The following is a 23,243-nucleotide window of genomic DNA, read 5'->3' as shown; positions in this document are numbered from 1 at the left end:
TCGCGAGAATTAGAAAATAAATTATTTGGTTTTTATTAGAACAAATTTTATGCGTCATAAATTTCGATTAGAATAATATTCGATGATGAATAGTCTTCTTTCCAAATTTCTTGTTGGAGAGATGAAATACAGATGACAATTGAATTTGTTATATTACGAATGATCTTATGTATACATTATGTACGGTGTTCGCAATTAAAAGAATTAATTCTACTTGATGCGACATAATATCTGCTATTGTTGGAATTATGCTAATATCAATTATGTGCAATTGCAAAATCTAGATCACGTTACTGGTCGTGTACTATCATTTGACATATGCATCATGAATTCACGCCTCGTTTCCACGCGTTAGTCACTTTACCATTGTCACTTTTACGTACGAGATATTCATACAGGAGAAACAAATAAATTTAGCAGAATTTGCGGAAATCGCCGTGTCTCTGTTATTACGAGTTTTATACATTATAATTTTCATAATTCAAAAATTCAATTTTTATTTAATTAGAAAAGCTATTAGTCTAAGAGACATTTAATTATTATTCTATTTTGCTATTATTGTTAATTGATTTAAAATTAATTTCTTTGATCTCTTTAATTGTCGACTATTCAACCGTAGCCATTAGCGTGGAAGTCGTTGCGGTTTCAGATTAAGAAACTGCATTAATAAAAATGATTTTGCGTAACACAGGCGACGTAGCACGTTTGTTTAGTCTCTCCGGCAGGCAGCTGCAAAGTTGTGCAGACTTTAGCGATGAACTTTCCGACAGTGTTTCTCATCTGGATATCGCCTGATAAACTCTCTCATAATTCATATATGAGCAAATTTTTATTTAATTTTTTAAATAAAATTCTATTCATATTATCTTCGTCAGATACGCTTAAAATAATCTTAAATGACGTAAGACATATTCTTAGATTTATTTATTATATACATATGATATATGAATAATGGACAAAATTGATTTTTTTTTAAATCGTGAATCGTAAATTAATAATTATTAGAACTGAACTTATTTGAGTAAAATACAATTGTCATCAACTTTATTATTTGATAGCTAATTTTTCACTTGCGGTCTACATAAATAAAAACTAGTTAAAAATTATCATCTCTGCTTATGATTTGTCAACTTGTAAAGAATTCAGAATCGCTTATGCAGAATTGTCCTCCTTGAGATGCTCTTTGATCCAATCTAGATAGGAGTAGACACGTGTAAATACATCTGGGATTCCTTTAGCGCAAGGTCTTCCCCAAGATACCACGCCGATCTGCACACCATCGGCTACCAGGGGACCGCCAGAGTCACCCTATATATTTAAATAAGTTTTTTTTCTTTTTTGAAATAGAACAATATATTATTTATATATATATTTTTTCTTTATATATTCTCTCATATTCTTTAACTTATAATTTTATATATCTATATGTATGTGACACACACATACAAATACGCGTGTAATTTTTGCTTTGTAACGTGTTAATTTTTTGCTTTTTTAAAAAGATTGCTTTTTAAAAGATTTATATAAGACCAGTTTCAAAATAAGTTTTTCAATTAAGCATTCAATGTTTTTTGATAAGATTATTTCATATTTTGTTAATGTTTGAAAAATAAAAACGTCGATATCAAATGTTCGTCTTTTGATGATGAAAAGATCCTGCTCCGGAATAATATAATTAAATTAAAAAATGCACTTACGTGACAAGCGCCCTCGCCTTTTTTGTTGAGTGTACAGATATTGTTATTGTTGACGCGAAAACTGGTGTTTAAGCATTGTTTTTGATCGATGACTGCAAGTTGAATGTGCTGCAATTCATTTGGCTCTTCTCCGGGATACTGATAATGGTTCACACGAAATAATCATTATCAAAATGAGCATAATTAATGCATTGATTAATCAATGAGTAATATAAAATTTCACATTTGTAGAAAATAGTGGACAGATAGGATGATATGTATATATTCACATATACATAATCTGATATATATGTACATATTATAATAAAAATCTACAACTTCTTATAGTGTCATAGCATATAATGCATAATTAATTAATTAATTAATTAATTAATCTTATGTGTACTCACACTGGTCGTACCCCAGCCGGACAGCATCGCCGGATAATCGGATTTGTCAAAATTTTGAGTGGGCAAAGCAATCGGTTTCACTTTATCTCCAAACACAATATCCTTATCTAGTTTGATTAATCCAATGTCGTTTCTAATAAAGATGGAAATGTAGGACGGATGCATCACATTCTTGATCGAAGAATACTTATCGCCACCTTTATCTAGAGTATTTGTGCCCAATACGACAGTGATAGCCGTATCGTTAAAACTGTTAAATTATAAATAGTAAAATTGTAAAATTATAAATAGTTCTCTAAATAGAATCAATTTATCAATCATAAACTTTTATCTTAGTTTTATATTATTAATAATAAAATATTTATTGGGGCAATGCGTTATACACACTTTCCGTTATTTTAATGGTAAAAAAATTCTGTAAAAGTTCTTTTGTGTAAATAATTGTTGAAATAATTACTTAATTATATTGTTGAAATAAAAATATTATGTATAAAGGATCTTTCCAATAGCGGCGTACCTTGACAAACAATGAGAAGCTGTAAGGATCCATCGCTTATCTATGATAGAACCACCGCAGAAATGTTTATTGCCAAAACGAAGGGACGCTTGATAAGGATATTGTCCTTCAGCGGCAGAACTACCGCCCACGATTTTCGGTATTATTTTGGGTTCAGTTGTGTCCATTGAAGAAGCACCTTTTAAGAAATTTCATAATATCTTTATCATTTGCAGAGATATGTAGAATAATTTTTAGCTTTTAACTTGTACAATATTAAATTTTTTATGTGAAAATATCTTCGAGAAACGATATAATTTTTCGCCAAAAAGCTCATGTAATACATATTTTCTTAATTAATAAATCGAGCGCATATACATAAAAAATAATTTTAAATGATATAAATTATATTACGCAAATAAATATATTGATAAACATAATTTAATAATTGCGTGAGAATAGAATATAAAATATGTCATACTTTAAATTTTTTAATAACCGATTTACTGACAAAAACTCTTACCTGACAATTCATGTATCGTAACAATACTCAAGATGTAGAATATCAGCATCATTTTTGTTAAACTATAATAATATCGAAAACACAAAATTTTTTTTTGCTTTCCACAAAGTTTAACACCAATTTAACGCTCGTTTCTCACCGGTTCTTATATACGCGTAAAATGACCATTAAGGAAATGTGTGATCGGGTATTTAAATTTAGGTCAGAGAGAGATACTGTCTATAAAAAAAAAACATATCCCGAATCAGCCCGGTTTCTGATGTATCTCACGTGCAATGTGATAGGTAGGGTGATATGTCGGTAGCTACAATTTATGACCGGATATAGTTGCTATCATTGTTGCAGAACAGAGATAAAAATGCACATTGCTAAAATGCATAATCGTAATTTACGTACCACTTGAACTGCGATGCAGATTTCTAATTTGTAGCGCAAATAATTTTCTGAAGAAATAAAATATAAATATATTTGTCCGAGAGTGTATGAGAAAAAATACGAAGACGATACGAGAACGAGCACACCGGATATAAGTTTTAATTTTGACACGCACAATTGTCTTATAATATATTTAAATATATTTAATATATACAGGATGTATCTAAATAAGTGGGAAAAATTTTAGGAGATGATTCTTTGTCGAAAAATTAAATTTTTATTTCTTTTCCCAAATTTCAGACAAATTAAAAAAATGAAACTTGGTGGATATTTTCCACTAATAAAAAGGATATTTATTAATATTTTTTTGATCTTCCTGTATCGTTATATAAGGAGATGAAACTATAACAACCTCTATTTAATTTTTAACTCCTCAGGGAGAAATATAAGAGTATATGTTTATATAAGAAACCCCCTTAATTTTCGACAAAGAACCACCTAAAATTTTTCGCACTTATTTAGATACACCTTGTATAATTAATATATAATTAATGTATTTAAATTATCTTAATTTATGCTATTTACAAAGATGATTAAGCGGTTTATCTACGGCACTCGATTAGTAAACTCTCGATAATCCGGTAAGGCGATCGTGAGAGCTCCTCTTATTATCTAGCTAAAAGGGCCTCCCTTTTTACTGATAACTAATAACTTTCGATTTGCTTAAAACTGTTGGAGGTGACCCGAGGACGCCGCGCGCAATTGGCCGCCAATTGAGTCCACGTGGTTGTGAGTACGCTTGTCATGCGCGAGATACAAATTCACTCGCGCAATTGGCAGGCAATGTTCTGTCATGCGCTCGCACATGTTTCTAACGTCGTTTTTCTTTGTGCGGCGGTTGCGATTGTTAACTATGTTTGTTTATATTGACGATAATTTCCAGACAAAAAATAGGCTACTCTACGTATTTATGGCCTGATGATTTATGGGCCCTAATATTTTGTGACTTTCGTTGTACATTTTCGACAAACAGAAAATTTTCTAGAAATTGACTTATCTTTAAATTTTATATACATTAATGTAATTCTTATATATAATTTTTCTTTTTAGTTTAATATTGTTCGAAATCGTTATAGAAAATTATTTCGTTATAGATGATTGGATAATCTTCTATAACGAAATAAATTTCTATAACGATTTCGAATATTAAAATAAAAAAATATTATATATAAGAATTATATTAATGTATACAAAATTTAAAAATAAAATAAAATATATAAAATATATAATATGAAATATATTTAATTATAAAAATTTATTTTAATTTACTTATATGCGATTGACTTATTTTAATCTGAAGTACGTAAAAATACAAGCATTTTATAACAAAATGCATTTCAATAACATTCTAAAAAGTTGCATCCCGTTTACACAAAGAAAATTTCGACCTTAAATCGATGACTATATGTGTTGCAATTCATTTGAAACTTCTCGAGGATATACTAATAATAATTTATACGAAATAATCATTAATATCGGAACAAAGAAAAGTTAATTTTATATTTTGTATAGTTTCACATACGATTGTTCAGTTTTACGGTGAATGATATGTGACAGATATTTGCGAAGATTCACTACAATAGTTTTACTAACTCGATAACGCGTGTATTTTTTCAATATTTATGCGTTTCAGTGAACATTCTTAAACATTTTTACCACAATGCAATGTTTATAGGCAAGAAATTAAATACGATAGAATTGTACATACATATTTTTTCCATAAGAGGTATCACAATACCTACACAAGTAATTATTTTATAAGTAACATAATTACATAAGGGAACTTGGAGCTGGAATTGTAGAGAATTAATAGAGTAGTACAATTCAACTTTTTTTTTTTATTGAAATAAATCGGAAGTAATGCGAGTCGCGGCGTTGCGCTGTCACTTAAAAAAGTGTCAATCATCATCTTCGTCGTATCATTGAAATATTTAAATTATTCTCGAGACAATATTGTTATTCTAAACGCGAAGTTTCGCGTTTCGATCTCGACTCTCGACCTCGACGTTGAAAAGCTTATAGTGTTTTACAACGCTGCATAATCCCCGCCAAAACAAATCCATATAAAATATGCATATACTCACAACCAGAAGTTTAAAATAAAGACAACACCGTTTCATGTATACCATATATGTTGTAAATAAATAAAAATAGAAAAATTTCGTAGAGCTCCTACTGCGCGTTCGACGATTTTCTATATAGCTCATTCTCTTTCGCTTTCGCTCTCTTATGTTAAACAATATATGCAATCTTAATGAATATTCTGTTTCGCAAATACAAAAGCTACATTGTTTTAGTAATTTTAGTTTATCACCTGCGGATCCATTCACGTATACAACAAGGATCCTTTAAGTATCTGTGAAAAGTAAAAACGCAGCTCTCATCGTGTCCTGTGTCGCACTTAGCTGTGTTTCTTCATGACATGACAGATATATATTAATATATACATATATATGTACATATATATATGTATATGTATATACATATATATTTAACTGTGTGTATACATGTATGTATGCGAGAATAATCGTAAATGCCATAATGAAGTGGCATCAAAACTTTATGATTGTCTAAATCTTTTTTGCGCGCATGAATAATTACACGTATACATTTATATATTTTAATGAAGCTTCGCGCCAGTAGCTAATCCTGACGGGAATAACCGAATATTTTCAGTCACATATTTCTCGCCCGATATTCGACGCATATATTACAAGCAGGTAGTGAAAGCGATATTTTTCATTGATCGTGAACTTCAGATTTCGATACTGCTGAGAGAACTGCGCGTAAATCTTCTCGTTTTTATTCGATGATAAAATGCGACAGCTGATTGTACGAATGTCTCTTGCGTAACTGCAGCATGACAAACTAAGTTGGTCGAAATTATATATATCAATTTCAATCCTTAATTATAAGATAACATTTATAACAGTACTAAAAATATAATTTTATCTTTTTCTTAGGACATAATTAATTTATATAATTACTTATCCATCGAGAGAGTCGCAACATCGAATGTCAGCACCTTATTTTACTTATGTACGAATTGACAGACATATTTTGATATTTTTTTATATACTTTCTAACTTTTTGTTGTAAATTAGGTAAATATATTCTTTTTGTAGTAGTTTCGTTTAATTATATAACACTATCTATCTTGAAACGTGTATTACAATTACGTTTATATGAAATCGTGTACATAATAGTAAATGAATACAGCTTGTATTTTGCGTTATAGCATGAAAGCAATGGTGTAACAATAAAAAATGTTGTAAAAACTAAAGTATTTTCGATAACATAAATTGTATTTGATCGTTTTTTCTAAAAATTTTTTGTTTATCAGTTATAATCTAAGTAAAATATTGAATAAATACGAATTAAAGAATTACAATTTTTTTGGAAAGCATATTTCTCTGATAAAATAATATTAGTAAAGTAATTGTAATTAAAAATAACCCAAAATGTAATTACAATACGTTTCATTGTTGCTGTCAAAAATAAAAAATAACTATAGCTAAAAAAAACTACATATATGCCCTCATTATATCTATATTCTTGCTAATAATGCGCGAAAATCGTATATATATTATATATAAAAAAAACTTAGACGAAAATATATGTTAAATGCAATTGAACACAGATGTCGTGTAAGATCTGCAGCTACATTTAGAGAAATTAATTATAATAAACGCACACGACAATGAGAGAAAAAAAAATGAATTTATATGGAATGATTCTTAATTGCATTTAATTGTATGTCAAAACCTTAGGGCATAAACTTTGAGTATTAAATAAGAAAAAAAAAACTGACAAACCAGTTGCTCAGGCTTTATTTTCAAAGTCATAGTGAGATTTAAAGAAAATATTCAAAGTAATTATCTCGTACTGTGATAAAGCACGATAGCTCTTGATTTTAATTAACATTAATAGTATAAATTCCTCTTTCTACTATTAACGAAACAAAGTATTAGATCTTCTGTAAATATTTGTGGTCACTGCGAGTATTTTCATGTTGTCTTATATAACAGAAAGCCTGCATAAGTTTTATATTATAACACTATTTTCTCATTTTACATTTTAAAATCTAGCACCCAAAGAGCACTGAAAATTAAAGATCCCGGTGCTGGCATTTAATGTTCAATTCAAGCGCATATATAAGAGCAATGACATTCAATACTAAGTCACAGAGCTCTGTCACTTATTGGTGGCTATGGTGAAAAATTTAAGTATATTGTTTGGTTTCGGTTTGCTGGTTGTCGGCCAAGAACGTGCGACATCCCTCCTCTCGATAGGCAGAGTCTTGAAAACCGTAGTATCTACTGTGGGCGACAATTGCATAGGTGATGACGGGCTCAATCTAAGACAAGCCATTTCGTTACTCGGCGACTCCCGACGACCGCTCAACCACACCTCCAACTTGGTCTTTTTCGGCAATGGTTCCACCTCGTTTTGCAGATCGTCCTCTGTATTGTGACTGGTTGCTAAGCCTGACAATTTTGAAATCGGTGAACATGAGAGGCTTGACGCAGAAGTATTCATCGTCGCTGATTGATCGGAGCTATCATTACTATCTTGATTGATACTCATCGGTGATCCCAAATTCATTTCTGCGATGCCTTCTTCAGAACTAATATCCAAAACGGAATGGACGGCAACCTGCTTGCGCAAAAAGGATGTAATGCTGCTCCTGCCATATGATCTCTCCTCAAATTTAGTAAATGCAACTCCTAACAATGTTAAATGGAATGGCTTCGAGACGTCAACTATTCGATGGAACAGCTTCATGGCGAGCATCAACATTTTACTATGATCGTACACGCCGGTTTTTGTGGACGGTAAAAGATGTTTCGGCAGCGCGCATTGTCTAGTCTCTCTCTTACCGGAAGTAGGTTTGTTCAAGTCATGCTTCCGCACTGTTATTCTCATAGCAATAGGAATTCTACCATCTTCCATCGCTAGCTCTGTTAATCTTCTCAATAGTGCGCCTAATCGTGACTCTACCTCCGCCACTAGCGACACGCTTTTAAATCCATCCTCTAAACCTATGGATTGTTTCTTTCCAGATGGCTTTACTGCTGTCTCGTCAATTCCTTCTGCATTATCTTTCAATCTCCTCGCTAAATCAACGCCAATTTTTAGTTCCAGATTTTCTAGAGATATTTTGCGCAGATCGTCTACTGTTTTAATATTATTCGACAACAATAATTCCATAGTCTTTTGTCCAATACCAGGTATCTTGGATGCGGAGCCTATTGCGGAGAGCAACATTGGACCGCTGCATGGAAATACCAATGTCTGTTGATTTGGTTTATTCAGCGACCCTGCCAATTTAGCCAGAAGCTTATTATGCGCTATTCCAGCGCTACAAGTAAGATGCAATTCTTCATAAATACGATTCCTTATTTCATCTGCTATCTTGGAGCCAATCATCAAGCGTGTATGACAATCGCATGGACATTCCTCATCTGAAGGCCCAAATATCTTACTATCCGATTCCTTTAGCTCCTCGTCTGTGTGCAAACTGTTCATATCAAACTCTGAATCATTCTGAGACTTGAGTTGTTTCTCCACTATTGATGTCACATCAAGAAAATTATCGTCAAAGCCCAATCTTTCCACTAACGGTGTAAATCGATGCAGAATTTCAAATACTTTACTTGAATATTGACGATAGTGTGTTAAATCTTCACCATTTACCAAAACCAGTTCTGGACATAGACGCAAAGCTTCTTGCACTGACATACATTTTTTTATTCCATATTCTCTTGCCAGATAATTGCTGGTGACCACTATACTTTTTTGCTGAACACCTAATGGCTTTCCCTCCAATTCTGGATGCCTAAGCATCTCTACTTGTGCGTAAAAACAGTCAACATCCAAGTGGATGATGGTTCTTGGATGCTGAGCAATAGTATTAAAATCAGTATCCATGTGGATGTTTATCAGAAATCGATATTTTTGCAAACTTACAAATCCTTACATCCTAGTTCTTAGAACTTTCTTAATTGCATCTGCAACACAGATACATATATACATATATACAATATATAATTGAAGAAAGATTGTGTAATCTTAATTAAGAAACTAATAATGTTATTAAAATTGGATTCTGCACGAATTTGGACTATACCTTAGTTTTGGCAGCAAATTTTTCCAGATAATAGAAGAGAATGGAATATTAATTGTTCGTGGGGAAAACATAGAATCTGTGCTATTGCGAATTCACGCGGCTTTCACTCCCGACAGTTATTTGGCGTTCTTAATGGGTCCCTCGATTCAGCTCCAGTCTACTAGGAACGTTTCTTCGAATCGGCGATTCGTCTAGTCGACGACGCGAAACACAAAACTACCGTGATAAATTAAATAGAAAGTTGTTTACAGCGTGCAAACAGTATAAACCAGTCCATTTTTCACATGGTAGCCATGTTTTTAAATTGTCATAGATACGTATATATGATATATGTATACGAGAAATTCCGGAACCTAAGTAGGTCATCGACTTAAGAATATATAGATGCGCATTAGATGTCGTAAAAGATATATACGCGGTGTTCGGCGCTTGAAACACGATCCGAGAGAGATAGCTATATATAAGTTAGCTCTTTGTCTCTCTCAATACAAATCTCACAATCACAACTATTATGAGTTGTATAATACATGTGCATGTCCTATGCTTTATCTGTGTAAACGAGATAGAAAATTAAAGAAAATAAAAAAAAATGAGAGAGAGAGAGAGAGAGAGAGAGAGAGAGAGAGAGAGAGAGAGAGAGAGAGAGAGAGAGAGAGAGAGAGAGATATGAGAGAGAAAAGGAGGAGGAAGGAGACTAGAATTTCTTTTCTCTCAGTCATATTTTTATATGCAGTTTTGTTTAAATTTTGTTATAGACTCTTTAGTTTTCAATTTTTTATTGCATATAATATTTTAAAGTATGTTTTTATTTATTCTGACATTTTCTATATATATAGTTTCACAAAAAAGAACATACATATTTATATGCAGTTTTGTTTAAATTTTTTTATAAACTCTCTTTAGTTTTCAATTTTTTAATGCATATAAATATTTTAAAGATATATATGTTTTTATTTATTCTGACATTTTCTATATATATATATATATATATATATATATATATATATATATATATAGTTTCACAAAAAAGAACATAATATTGTTTAATAAAAGAAGCTCAAAGTAAACTTCAAAATTTTGAAAATTTTAAGGAAATTTTTTATATTATATTATACATTCTTTATTTTATCATTAAGCCATTATCAAAAATCTTTTGGTTGTCTTAATTAGTCATCGAGATATTGACTTGTATAGATTACATGATTAGTCATATATAGTATATATGACTCATTTTTAAGCAAATTTATATAAAAATATTTTTAAAAAATATTAAATTTAAATAAATTTAAAAAATTATTAATTTATATATATATATTAATAAAACATATTAATCATATATATAAATATATTTATATTATAAAATCGAAGGGATATGTGTGTGAGCGTATTTATTTTATTTCTATATTATTTCTAACTAAGATTTAGAAATTATCATTATCTTAATGGATATTAATTTTTTAAATTAATTTCTTTATAACAATATTCACGTAAGAAATTAGCGCATGAAAAGCACACAAAAATTCGCCTTATAAGATATTTTATTTTTAAATAGTAAGATATAATATTAAATAAATCTAAAATACATCAAGTATCATCGATAAAATTTTTAATGCAAATTCAATTTTATGCAAAATCAATTTAGTATAGACCTATCTAAGTTCATGATACATGGAGAGATCTCTTATTCTCATCCGCAACCGATCACGCTACTGTATAATTTCTCTTAATGATAACGATTAATTGACGGCAATGCATATACAGATACATATCGTGATGATCATATGATGCAAGTCATTAATTAATTGATTGCATCATGGGCAAGATTTAATAATCTGTCCTTTTCTGTTTTTTCTTCGTCTTATTCAATAAGATGATAAAGTATTTAATTTGCGATTAATAACTTAAAGGGCCTAGTATTTATAAATATTATTTAGAAAATTGAAAAGATATGATTCATTAAAAATATTTTATTTATTAAATTTATTTTATTTTATTAAATTTAATTAAACACTCATCCTTTTCTAATATTTCGATATCGATATTGTATGTTGTATTGGCGATGTAGATTATATCCTTTTGATAAGATCGTTACAGTGAATTAATATATAAGATATCGCCACTTAACATTTTAAAACCTTGACTCTAATATCGAAAGATTATATCAAATTTGCGATGGACTTGGTACTCTCCTTATTGATAAAAAACTTTATAGATAAAATAAGTTTCGAAGAAATAATATATGCTTTCAGTATTTTATTCTAATTGCAATAATTCCGTACAAAATTGAAGCAAAAAAAAAAAAATACAACATTTTGAAACAATAATTGTTCTAATCGCTTTTTTTATAAATAAAAATTTCGATAATATTTCGATCCAAAATTTTCTTGGTAATTATTTAACATAATAAGTTTATTTTTATTCGTAATGATAAAATTTTTAACGATTATAAAAATTAATTTGTTATAAATGTAACAAGTGATTACAAATATTCTGCTACAAAATGCTTTTAAATATTAAAAAAAAAAATCTATCTAATAAGGTTTAAATTTTAGCCAAATTTTGAAATTGCTGTAACTCTTTGATTACAAAGAAATCCTATTTAGCGCTCGAAGAATTTTATTTTGTTTTACTACAAGAATAAAAAAATAAAAAATTAAGAATTAGAAACTGTGTTTACAAGTGCTTTTATTTCAGAAATTTTTATTTTTTCGATACGCATAATAATTGTAATTAATATGAATTTATAGATTTAATGTTGTAACCGAATCACTCTAATCTTTTCTGCTATCATCTTTTCTTATCGGCCTTGAGCTGAAATTGAATGTGAACACACAGATAAATTAACTATTAAGATCACTTAGATAAATAAACTATTTTGAACCATTTCGCAATACTTCATTTTATCTAAATGTTATGGATTTTCCATACCTAAAGGGGTTAATAGTAATTTATCACGATTATTATTTAAAAATTTCAAAAGTATAAATCAAGATTTATTGGTGACGTGTGTTAACTACTACATTATTTATATCTTTCAGCTACAATAAGAATATACATATTTAATAATGTTCTTTCTCTTCTCTTGGTTGAAATCAAATTTAATTAATTGATGAGAACAAAGGATAAAAGATAAGATATGAATATAATTTCAATTTTTCTTACGTCATATTTATCAATTCATGATGTGTTATGAAAAGATTATTTATTGCCCAAATCTATAAGCAATATATCTTTTCTGTGAAACATTATATGACTAATAATCTTCTCTTCTAAATAAGAGTATTTTCAATCAAGACCGTACATATATTTAGGCATATAATTGAATACCAGTTGAGTGTCTTGCAAATTCATAAATTTCAGTAAATTGCAAAATCGTAGCAAAATTTGCGATTTAAATGAAATATATATTGTACAGATCAATACAATAAAAGAAATAGGAAAAATTAATTTTCTTTTTTTAATCTTATTATTTTTTTAATAATAAAATAATTAAAATATTTAGTATAAAATATTTGTAAACTTTATTTAAATTAATAGAATTTATTTGTGTGTAAAGAATGCTACAGTTATTAATTCAGAAAAAATTATTTTATTATACTTTTATTAAATATATGTTTGTGTCTTTTTCTCTAGACCCATGCAAAAGGATTCGAGAAAATGTGTTTAGGGTTCCATAAAAAGTAAATACAGTTCTGATAATCTTTTTTAACAGATATGATAATCTGTCCTTGTGTTTTATGATAACGCGATGCATATTTATAAAAGCGGACTTAGCTTAATTTAACCAGTCATGTATCCAAACGAATCACAGTGAGGTGTTAATAGGATAATTTCATATACGATACGATATTTCCTTCTTTTCTCAAGTACGAGTAAAGCAAAAGTGACAGGCGATGAAGGGTGAGAACAACAAATTTCTATAATAAGATTATGAAAAAGTAAATCGACTGAGATACTTATATGCCTCGAGATATTTTACAAATCCGAATTTCATATGTAAATAATAGACTTTTCTTTTCAATTGTAACAGCTAATTTGATCGTAATATTTTTTGTTCGACACAGGACAATTATTCTTAATCGCCATCGCCTTCCTGGCTCAGACCGTGATCGCCGCAAATGAGACTAGCTTTGTGGCAGAAAACGAATGTCCGGCGAAGGACACTTGTCCGCCGAAATTGATATTTCATCAATCGGATTGCACTTCATACTACGAATGCAAAAACGGTCGAAAAGCCTTGAAAAATTGTAAAACCGGCTTACACTTTAGTAAAAAATGGAAAGGCTGCGTTAAGCCCGCGTTATCGGAATGCGATAAACCAATAAATGACGAATGCGATGAGGATGGCAAATTACTTCCGCACGAGTGCCAATGCACTAAATTCTACGAATGCAAAAATGATCGAAAGATCCTGCACGAATGCAATGATGGAGAACACTTTGACGAAGACAGGGAATGTTGTATTCCAGGAGACTGTGGCGACCTATCAGTAATCGAGTGCGAAAACGGTGAATATCTCCCTCACGAATGCCAATGTACTAAGTACTACGAATGCAAAAACAGTCGGAAGGCCTTGCGCGACTGTAAGGAAGGGTGGTACTTCGATACAACATCGTTGAAATGCATTAAAGGTGCTTGTCCGGAAAACGGAGAAAATTGTCGTCAAGGCGCAAAGAAGAGTCACGATTGTTTGTGTGAAAAATATTACACATGCAACAAAAAAGAGTGGATCGTTGAGGAATGTAAGAAGGGTCAACATTTTAGCCCTACACTTTCCAAATGTACGACTCCAAAACTTGCTGGTTGCGAAGAATCAACAACGGAGAAACCAACGAAACCAACGAAAACAACGAAACCACCGAAAACAACGAAACCAACGAAAACAACGAAACCAACGAAATCAACAACACCAACACCAGAGAAACCTGGCGCCTGTCCAAAAGATGTTCCTACGAGATGGCCTCACGAGTGTGACTGCAGATTATATTATGAATGTGTAAACAAAAAGAAGGTACTACAGATTTGTGTTTGGGGAAGATATTTTGATCACGTAAATCAAGTATGCGACACTGCAGAAAAAGTTAGTACCAAGTGTAAAAACAGCTGGGACGACTGGATATAGATAATATCAATTTCGGAGAGTAAGAAGAGAAACTAAAATTATAACAATGAGTACGAAGAGCAAATTGTAATGCTTGTTAGAAATATTAATTGTAGGAATAGATTATTTTGCTAAGATATTTTAATAAACCTCTATATATATCTATAAAATCTAAGATTATTTCCTACAATTTTCTTATCAATTCGATCCTCTGATACCAGATTACAGGCACACAAATTATCACTTTTAATTCATATATGAAATTTATGTAAGGATAAAAAGATTCTCACTTCTAATCTGTAGCAAAAGCATGTCGTTGCACATACATATATATAGCAATGAATATATATTACAAAGTTTTATATTATTAGCAGAGATTAAATCATGTATACAGATTTTAAGAGATTTTAAATTAAAAATTTGTCAATATCAAAATTTTCTCTCTCAACCACATTTCCAATCATCACCAACTTGTCATTTTGCTCCTAAATATATATATATATATTTATCAGCTTTTACGATTATTTTACATGGAAAAGCATTATTTTAATTCCGATAACACAATGACATAAAACTTATCCGAATAAGTCTCGCAATTCGTCAGCCACATCCAAAAAAAGAAATGGAAATCATGTCGCAATAGTAACACCGACATCAATTTTTTTTTTGCAATTTTTAACAATTATCGCCTGGCATAATTCAATAGATTATTTCTGATATCACAATGTCAATAGTTTTTATATATCCTGTCTCTTAATTCTTTGTCAATGATTTATTTCTCTTGTCTACGAAGCGTTATTAATATTTCTTTTCTTCAGATGTGTATTTCAATGTTCAATCAATCGCTTAAACTTGCCAAATATTAGCAAATTATTAATGACAAGAAATGCGAGATTCAAACAATATATATAGAATATTGAGAAATTATATGTAATATTTAATTTTAAATACAATTATAATTAATATCCTTCCTAAAATAATAGAAGTTAAGAGAATAATGAATATAATAATGAGAAGCTATATATATTTTATCTTTTTCGTAAAATATGATTATATGATAAACTTGAAAGAAGGTTTTTCTTCAGTATCGTGAATTTAAACACTTATGTGAAAAAAATATCTCTACACTTATGTGAAGAAAATTTCGCTAATAAAACGTGTTAAAGTAAGATAAAAATCGCGCTTTCTTATAATAATTATTATTAATTTATAAATATATGACAAATTTTGTTTTAAAATTGTTTTAAAATTTGTGTAAGTGAGAATTATATGCCGCATTCAAAATTAGCAAATCAAAGTAAATTATTATTTTGAAAAACAGTCATAAATCTTTAATTAATATAAACTAGAACTGTAAGTACTTAAAATGATAATTCGGTAAAAAAAACAGTCATAAATCTTTAATTAATATAAACTAGAACTGTAAGTACTTAAAATGATAATTCGGTAAAAAAAGCTCAAAAAAAATGCGCGGAGAGACAAGATTCAAACGTGAAATAGGCACGATTTGATTTAGAAATAAATACAAAATGCTTTTCTTCTTTTTCAAATATTTCAAATTTAACAAAAAAGCAACAAGAAAAAATCTGAAGATATTAGATATATTGAAAGTATAAGTCAAGTGCGTTAAGAGTGTATCGCCAAACAAAGCTCTTGTAATAGAAAGCGTAATAAATAAAAGATATGACTTGAGGACAGGATTGTGATTCGATTAACGATAAATTTTTCGATAATTCGAGGACTTGTGAATGTCAAAACAAGGCGCATAAAAATCGTCATATTTGAAACAAGAATATATGAAGACTGAACGCATCTTTATATTTAATGAACACTGTTGTTTTATCGAGAATTTTATAAGTGTTTCCTATTAATTATAATATACTCGGTTAATATTTATAATATAAGCTAATGTCGAAATGTCTTTTTCGAAAAACAAGCATTTCAATTTTTCTAAATATCAAATAAAATTACGCGAGAGAAAAATATGAACAGTTAGGATGTGCAAGATTTTTTTTACAAACATGGATAAAAAAAATTTTCGAGAGCATTTTATTGGGACACGAGATAATATAATAAGCCAGATTTAAAAAAAATTCATATTGATGAAAGATACAAAGAAAACAGTAGAATTATGCTATATTCAACTCTTATTATATTACATATAAATATTCCATCGTATAAAAAATGTCATTTTGACAAAACAGGAAATAAGACCGGATAAAATGATGTAGGAAATAAGATATACAGATCGAGAGATAAAATTTTAATACAATAAAAACCAATTAAGATTCGTCGTTAATTAATTAGATCTCGTTGTTAGATAACTACAGATAAGGCTTAATTATTGTAAGTTAAAGCATATCCGGTGTTCGATGCGCGCAAAACAAATAACTTGAAGATATTAATATTTATCATTATATCAATTATATTTCTCAATTATATTTTAATTAAGTTTTATTCTTTATTGTATCGTAAATCTCGCTCGATATATATATATATTGATGAATGTTTTTACATATACTAAATGCATTTTAGACTTACACGAACAATGAAGATATCTTTCGTGGATCAAACTTTCTTCCTTCATGTTAAAGAGAAATCTAAATATGTTTGATGGAGTAGAATCCTTTCTTTAATTGCGTGATTATAGAATGATTGAAAAAAGAGCGAAATTCTACTATTAGAATAAAGAGAAAATATCGCACAATCAACTGTCTCTATCACAACAATTGATCTCAATCATAGACATGATAGACATATGAGGTACATTCCGTTTCACGCATGATGCGTATAAAACGACAGAAGATCTATAATATGCGTGACGTGAACTATAGATTTTCTATCACTTCATGTGCATCATGTGTGAAACGGAATGTACCTATGGTTGCGTTCTCATTTTGACGCTGAAAGCATTTGATTGGTCGATCGGTGCAAAGGTTCCTTTATCCTGATTGGTCAATCAAACGCTTATAGCATTTACATACAGCGTGAAGCGACGAACCAATGACATAGGGTACTTTCCGATTCACGCATGATGCGCATGAAGTGACAGAAAATCTATAGTTTATGTCACGCATATTATAGATTCTCTGTCACTTCATGCGCATCATGCGTGAATCGGAAAGTACCCATGTATATATATAGACGAAGCATTCCCATACTTTTACCACAGTATACTTACATACAGTAGGGACAGTCCTTTGTTCTCAAATCAGCCGCGCAGATTTGCTTGCGCATCGTAAGCGACCATTTTTATAAGTCATGCCAATCCCGTTCAACATAAAGAACCCAATAACTCCATTACTGTGATTACATTTATAGTAAAATATAATCTGTAAAATTACAATACTATCAATTTGATTTTGCGTTTTATGCAATATTTAATTTTTATTCAGAAAAAATGACTATAAAATAATATATCGAAAATATTTCGCGCAAAATTGTTTTAATAGTAATGGGTACAACAAAAATATTGATACGGTGCTGCAACCTAAAAACATGGCGGACTGCTGAAAGATCAGCTGAAAAAGATCAAAGGTTCCGATGCTGTGCGTCCCTACTGTATATAAGTATACTGTGCTTTTACTGTAGCAGCGAGTGAAGCCGGAAATTGGCAGAATACGACAGAGTGAGATAGTTGTTTTGACACTCTTCTTTCTCACTCTATTTTCTTTCTCTTTCTCACTCCATAGCTCCTTTCTCACTCTATCTTTTGGCTGTCATGACAGTATACTTGACAGCTTTGACAGCTAGAGGGCGGCCATATTCTCTTCTGTACGATAGAGTGAGAAAGAAGAGTGTCAAAACAACTATCTCACTCTGTCGTATTCTGCCAATTTCCGGCTTCACTCCACAGATGGAATGCTTCGTCTATATATATATGTCATTGCGACGAACGCAGAATTATAGAATAAGCACATGCGACAGCTGACGACAAGATTCAAGGACAAGAATTACGCAAAATAAGACGCTTCTTTTTATATAAATTTATAGTCATGACTTCTCGCATAGTCACGATGCACGAATATCTAGACGCGAACGCCATTTGAATATTTATGTATCGAACCAAAAGATATGACGTCAAATTTCCTCGTGTATATGTGTATATACATACATTGGATTAGGAGAGAGATAGGAGAGAGAGGCGAAAATGGGATTTTTTCTTTATTCTTTGTACAATTCGACTATCTACCAGATAGGAAAAGGAGAAAAAAGCGCGCAATGTTTTCTTTCCTCGGATTATTAGACATATATATATTCCAAACATCAGCGCCATTTTGGAAAATTATCCTTTTTAAACGGCAAGTGTCAAAATGTCGATACTCGTCGCGTGTCGTCGCGCGCGCCGATCGTTTTGAATTTGCTGTTTTTTTTTCCCCCTGAGACATCATCGTCACTCGAGACGTTATAGGCGAGAGAAAAGAATATAATCAAATCACGTCTGGTATCACGTCGCGATATTTTCGCGATTCGCGAGCGGGAAAGAGAACGAGAGAGAGAGAGAGAGAGCGAGAGCGAGAGAGAGAGAGAGAGAAAGAGAGAGAGAGAAAGAGAGAGTGAGAGAGAGCGGATGTGAGAAGAGGCCGGCGGATGTAACGGCAAGGCACGATCGCGTATACGTTTCTCCTTAGCCGCGAGTGTCGAAATAACTAATCCGGCAAAACGGCTGCGGGAAAAAAGTCGGCCAAGAAGATGGCGGATTCCGAGGAACTGGAGGTGAGTGGGTGCGCGTTGTAAACAACGTACGAGGCGTCGTGCGGATTCGCAACTACGTCGGGTCGCTTCGCGTCGCGTCTCGCCTTCATTTCCGGGAGGGTCGAGAGATCCCTCGTGACCGCGGGCGTTTTTCACGTGGCGTTTCACCGATAGATATCCTCTGCCGCCTCGTGCTATTTCCCCCGATCTCTCGAAATCGTAATTTCGCGACTTGGTCGGGGCGCGCTCTCCGTTTCGTTTCTCCCGTTGCGCGAGCACAGTTGGCCAAACCGCGCTAGGCGGTGCGGGATTATTACGTGACGTGCTGGATGAGCCGTGCGGGCCGTGCCTAGCGGACGAACATTATTGGTAAATCGCAGTGTGTCGGACTACCCCACCCACAGATCGCACGATGAGAATGCGAGCGATCACTGGCTCCGGCGGTACACGGCCCTCTCCCGTTCGTGTGAATCTACATGGGTAACCTCTCAACTTTATCGCCTTGTTCGAAAATTCTACGTTGTTGTTATCGCGCTAATACTCCCGCGATCGATGCATCGGCGGACTGAGCGACGTTGCACTTTTCGGGGATTTCGTTTCGCATCGGCTGACGGCCCGCAGAGATTATTATTATCGAGATATATATCACGTGTTGCCATGTCATCCATATGACACTGGGTGGTTGGCTGTTGGCTTTGTAAATATTCAGGTAGATCGAAAGTTACACAATGGGATTTCATCTCTGTGTGCGATCGAGGTTCTTTTAGAGTAGAAGAAAATTATTCGCAATGTCACACTGCCGGAACCTTTGTTAGAGAAGCACTGCCTTGATAGGTAGTAATATATTTATTTTTCTATATACACGTACAATATCAGTTTCTATCATATTTGCATTATTGAGAAAGATATGGGTGTGATGGGATATACTGCAATGGAATGTTTTTATTACAGAATATGGTATTAAGTTTTCGAGTGTCTGAGCTTCAGATGCTTCTTGGTTTTGCTGGTAGAAATAAATCTGGCAGAAAGAACGAGTTACAAGCACGAGCATTGGAACTATTACGCTTGAGATCACATCCAGCTATCCGCTTAAAGATACGTGAATTATATAAGACAATACAGTAAGTGAAAGTCTAAATATCTGAATGAAACATCTGTAGAAAATATCTGATTAATGATATAAATAATTATAATTATTCGGTTTTACAAAAATTGCCAGTAAGTAAAACAAAAAATTTATTACCACATTAGGAGGACACACTTTTGTAAAACTCATTTTTGTTGCCTCACATCTGAAAAGAAATATTTTCTGTAGAGCAGATCAAATGGCAGCGCATCAAATGTATGGTCAAACTGGTAGTACCTCCGAGCCACAAATCGATCAAAATATGCATAATAGAAATTATTATTCAACAAGGTACATAAATTATTTCTTATCACGACATATTTTGTATATATGCACTTAAAAATAGGAACATTTATATGAAACAAAAATATATACGTTTCAAGACAAGCGATTAGTCAACAACAGCAGCAACAAGCATCTATTTCTGCTGGGAAGGAACTGACTCCAGCGCATCAAGCATCTATACCTCAGCAACCTAGGGCCAAACAACTAGTTGGTCCGACAACTGGTGCGCAACTATGGGATACTAGTGTAGCGTCACAGGTGAATAAAAATTCATTATATTTAAAATGTATGAAAAATTATATAGAGACTCCAATATTGCGTGAGTGCGTGTGTATTTATGAATTAAAATAATATATTGGAGAATAGACATACATTAAAGAAGTATTCTTAATTTTTTTTTTCAGCGTACAGCAAATACAGCATACAATCCGTATCAGTATCAAACCAAAGTCTTACCAACACCATTGCACATACAACCTACGAGCCAATACCCGATTCATCCAGATGTTAGACTGAAGAAACTTCCATTTTTTGATTTATTAGGTGAATTATTGAAACCCTCTAGTTTATTGCCGCAGGGAACAATGAGATTGCAAGAAAACACATTTTTATTTCATTTGACCCCACAACAAGCAACTGATATTGCCAGCTCACGCGACTGTCGAGCTGGTAGTAAAATGGATTATGTTGTACAGGTATGTTGAGAACTTACGTACAAAGTACATTGTTTATAAAATATTGTTTATATATATATATATATATATATATATATATATATAATTAGAAAGAGAGAACATATAAAAAATAATTAAGATATATTTAGTACTATTTTTCACGTTTTTTTATAAAGTTTGTGTACATACAATTTATGTTTCAACAGGTACAAATACGATTCTGTTTACAAGAAACGTCATGCGAGCAGGAAGATTATTTTCCTCCAAATATTGGAGTAAAAGTTAATGGAAAACTGTGCCCCTTACCTGTAAGTTAAATTGGATATATAAATATCTTTTTCAAAATTCTACATACAATTGCGATAATGTCATGTAAAATACTGAATAGGTATATAATTTTTTTATTGTTAATATTTAAATGATCTGATAAATTATTCGTCGAAAATAACAAATGTCAAAAGAATTTGTGGTACATTTTTTTTTCCAGAATCCTATACCTACTAATAAACCAAGTGTAGAACCGAAGAGACCACCACGACCTGTAAATATTAGTCCTTTGGTGAAGCTGTCTCCTACGGTTGGGAATGAAATCCGCGTTACATGGTCGGCTGATTATGGTAGGCGATACGCAATCGCGGTGTATCTCGTCAGAAAATTAACCAGCGCAGAATTACTCACTAGATTAAAAAGCAGAGGTCCAAAACAATCCGATTATACTAGGGGATTAAGTGAGTAATTACTTTACAACCATAAACACTATTAAGAATTGTGAAAAGAGCTACTATCACAAAAATAATTATGAATTATTTTACAGTTAAGGAGAAATTAAACGAAGATGCGGATAGCGAAATAGCAACCACGTCATTAAGAGTATCGTTAGCTTGTCCTTTAGGGAAGATGAGGATGTGTACACCGTGTCGCGCATCGACATGTTTTCATTTGCAATGTTTCGATGCTTCTTTGTTCCTTCAAATGAACGAACGAAAGCCTACTTGGAATTGTCCAGTTTGTGATAAGCCGGCGCTTTATGATCATCTTGTGATCGACGGATATTTCCAGGAAGTTCTTAACTCAAATAAGTTATTGCCGGAGGTAAATGAGATTCAGTTGTTGCAAGACGGTTCGTGGGAAAACTTAGTATTGAAGAAAGAGAAAGATAAGGAGAAAACTGAAACAAAAACGCAGGCAGACGTCTCGTCGCGAGATAATAAAATTGATGTAGACACCGTGGATCTAGGTGAGAAAAAAAATGCATTTTATTAGATAATGCATAATTGTAGCACCAAGTTTTAGAAATCTAACAATCTAACTTCTTGAACGAAGAGCTAAAAAGAGATTGAGATTTTTTTTCAAATTTAATTCAAGTTACTTGAAATATTTATTTCTATATTAGAGCTAATAAAGACTGCAAATGATGAATTAAATGCTTTGTTTATTTGTTTAGATGAAAGTAATCCTACTACTCCGGCACCAAAAGAAAAGAAGCGCGCTGTCATTATTGATTTGATATCGGATAGCGATGATGACGATGAAGATAACACGCCGACTCAAAGTACAAAGAAACCATCTAGTGGTATTTCGTCGCCTAAGAAACCGCAGACAAGTTCTATTAGTAGTACGAGCGAATCACCAGAATACATGATAATCGATTTAGAATAAAGAATTGTGTGATACTACACATATTATAAAGTT

At 31.8% G+C, this 23,243-nt stretch overlaps 4 protein-coding genes across 9 annotated transcripts; 2 read left to right on the top strand and 2 right to left on the bottom strand.

Annotated features, from left to right (window-relative positions):
- Window positions 1–1,018: 1,018 nt before the first annotated feature.
- On the bottom strand, window positions 1,019–17,333 carry LOC145936426 (chymotrypsin-2-like). 3 transcript variants are annotated; one of them, XM_083038646.1, is made up of 6 exons: window positions 4,066–4,506; window positions 3,106–3,167; window positions 2,604–2,781; window positions 2,087–2,336; window positions 1,698–1,835; window positions 1,019–1,308 (listed from the first exon to the last, which is right to left on the bottom strand). In XM_083038646.1, the coding sequence occupies exons 2-6, from the start codon at window positions 3,155–3,157 to the stop codon at window positions 1,153–1,155; spliced, it is 774 nt and encodes a 257-aa protein (XP_082894772.1). In that variant the 5' UTR covers window positions 3,158–3,167; window positions 4,066–4,506; the 3' UTR covers window positions 1,019–1,152. The 3 variants fall into 3 exon arrangements, with proteins under 3 accessions (XP_082894772.1, XP_082894771.1, XP_082894773.1); XM_083038645.1 differs by lacking the exon at window positions 4,066–4,506 and having other exon boundaries at window positions 3,106–3,674; XM_083038647.1 differs by lacking the exons at window positions 3,106–3,167; window positions 4,066–4,506 and adding an exon at window positions 17,313–17,333 and having other exon boundaries at window positions 1,020–1,308.
- Window positions 5,094–10,030, bottom strand: Poli (DNA polymerase iota). The gene is made up of 2 exons (XM_083038254.1): window positions 9,671–10,030; window positions 5,094–9,551 (listed from the first exon to the last, which is right to left on the bottom strand). The coding sequence occupies exon 2, from the start codon at window positions 9,469–9,471 to the stop codon at window positions 7,735–7,737; it is 1,737 nt and encodes a 578-aa protein (XP_082894380.1). The 5' UTR covers window positions 9,472–9,551; window positions 9,671–10,030; the 3' UTR covers window positions 5,094–7,734.
- LOC145936288 (uncharacterized) lies at window positions 13,496–14,881 on the top strand. The gene is made up of 2 exons (XM_083038341.1): window positions 13,496–13,570; window positions 13,735–14,881. Exons 1-2 carry the CDS (start codon window positions 13,564–13,566, stop codon window positions 14,790–14,792), a joined length of 1,065 nt encoding a protein of 354 aa, XP_082894467.1. The 5' UTR covers window positions 13,496–13,563; the 3' UTR covers window positions 14,793–14,881.
- A 1,740-nt stretch (window positions 17,334–19,073) lies between the features above and the next one.
- Window positions 19,074–23,240, top strand: Su(var)2-10 (E3 SUMO-protein ligase Su(var)2-10). 4 transcript variants are annotated; one of them, XM_083038640.1, is made up of 9 exons: window positions 19,074–19,487; window positions 20,418–20,587; window positions 20,782–20,883; window positions 20,976–21,135; window positions 21,282–21,572; window positions 21,758–21,859; window positions 22,039–22,279; window positions 22,366–22,788; window positions 22,996–23,240. In XM_083038640.1, the coding sequence occupies exons 1-9, from the start codon at window positions 19,464–19,466 to the stop codon at window positions 23,208–23,210; spliced, it is 1,728 nt and encodes a 575-aa protein (XP_082894766.1). In that variant the 5' UTR covers window positions 19,074–19,463; the 3' UTR covers window positions 23,211–23,240. The 4 variants fall into 4 exon arrangements, with proteins under 4 accessions (XP_082894766.1, XP_082894768.1, XP_082894767.1 ...); XM_083038642.1 differs by lacking the exon at window positions 19,074–19,487 and adding an exon at window positions 19,517–19,946; XM_083038641.1 differs by lacking the exon at window positions 19,074–19,487 and adding an exon at window positions 19,517–20,300.
- The last annotated feature ends 3 nt before the right edge of the window (window positions 23,241–23,243 follow it).

The sequence above is a fragment of the Prenolepis imparis genome, unplaced genomic scaffold (assembly GCF_030444845.1).
Source record: "Prenolepis imparis isolate NDT839.2.m4 unplaced genomic scaffold, iyPreImpa1.0 SCAF_5, whole genome shotgun sequence".
Classification (NCBI taxonomy): domain Eukaryota; kingdom Metazoa; phylum Arthropoda; class Insecta; order Hymenoptera; family Formicidae; genus Prenolepis; species Prenolepis imparis.
Note: the sequence above shows the minus strand (reverse complement) of the source record. Positions and strands in the feature narration are given on the sequence as shown.

Excerpts from the sequence above, each read along its gene's own strand:
- LOC145936426 (XM_083038646.1), bottom strand. The coding sequence starts at position 3,157 with ATGATGCTGATATTCTACATCTTGAGTATTGTTACGATACATGAATTG. Across the intron at positions 2,337-2,603 it reads GCTTCTCATTGTTTGTCAAG|TTTTAACGATACGGCTATCA; the intron begins GTACGCCGCTAT and ends ATAATTTAACAG. Across the intron at positions 1,836-2,086 it reads CCGGCTGGGGTACGACCAGT|TATCCCGGAGAAGAGCCAAA; the intron begins GTGAGTACACAT and ends AACCATTATCAG.
- Poli (XM_083038254.1), bottom strand. The coding sequence starts at position 9,471 with ATGGATACTGATTTTAATACTATTGCTCAGCATCCAAGAACCATCATC.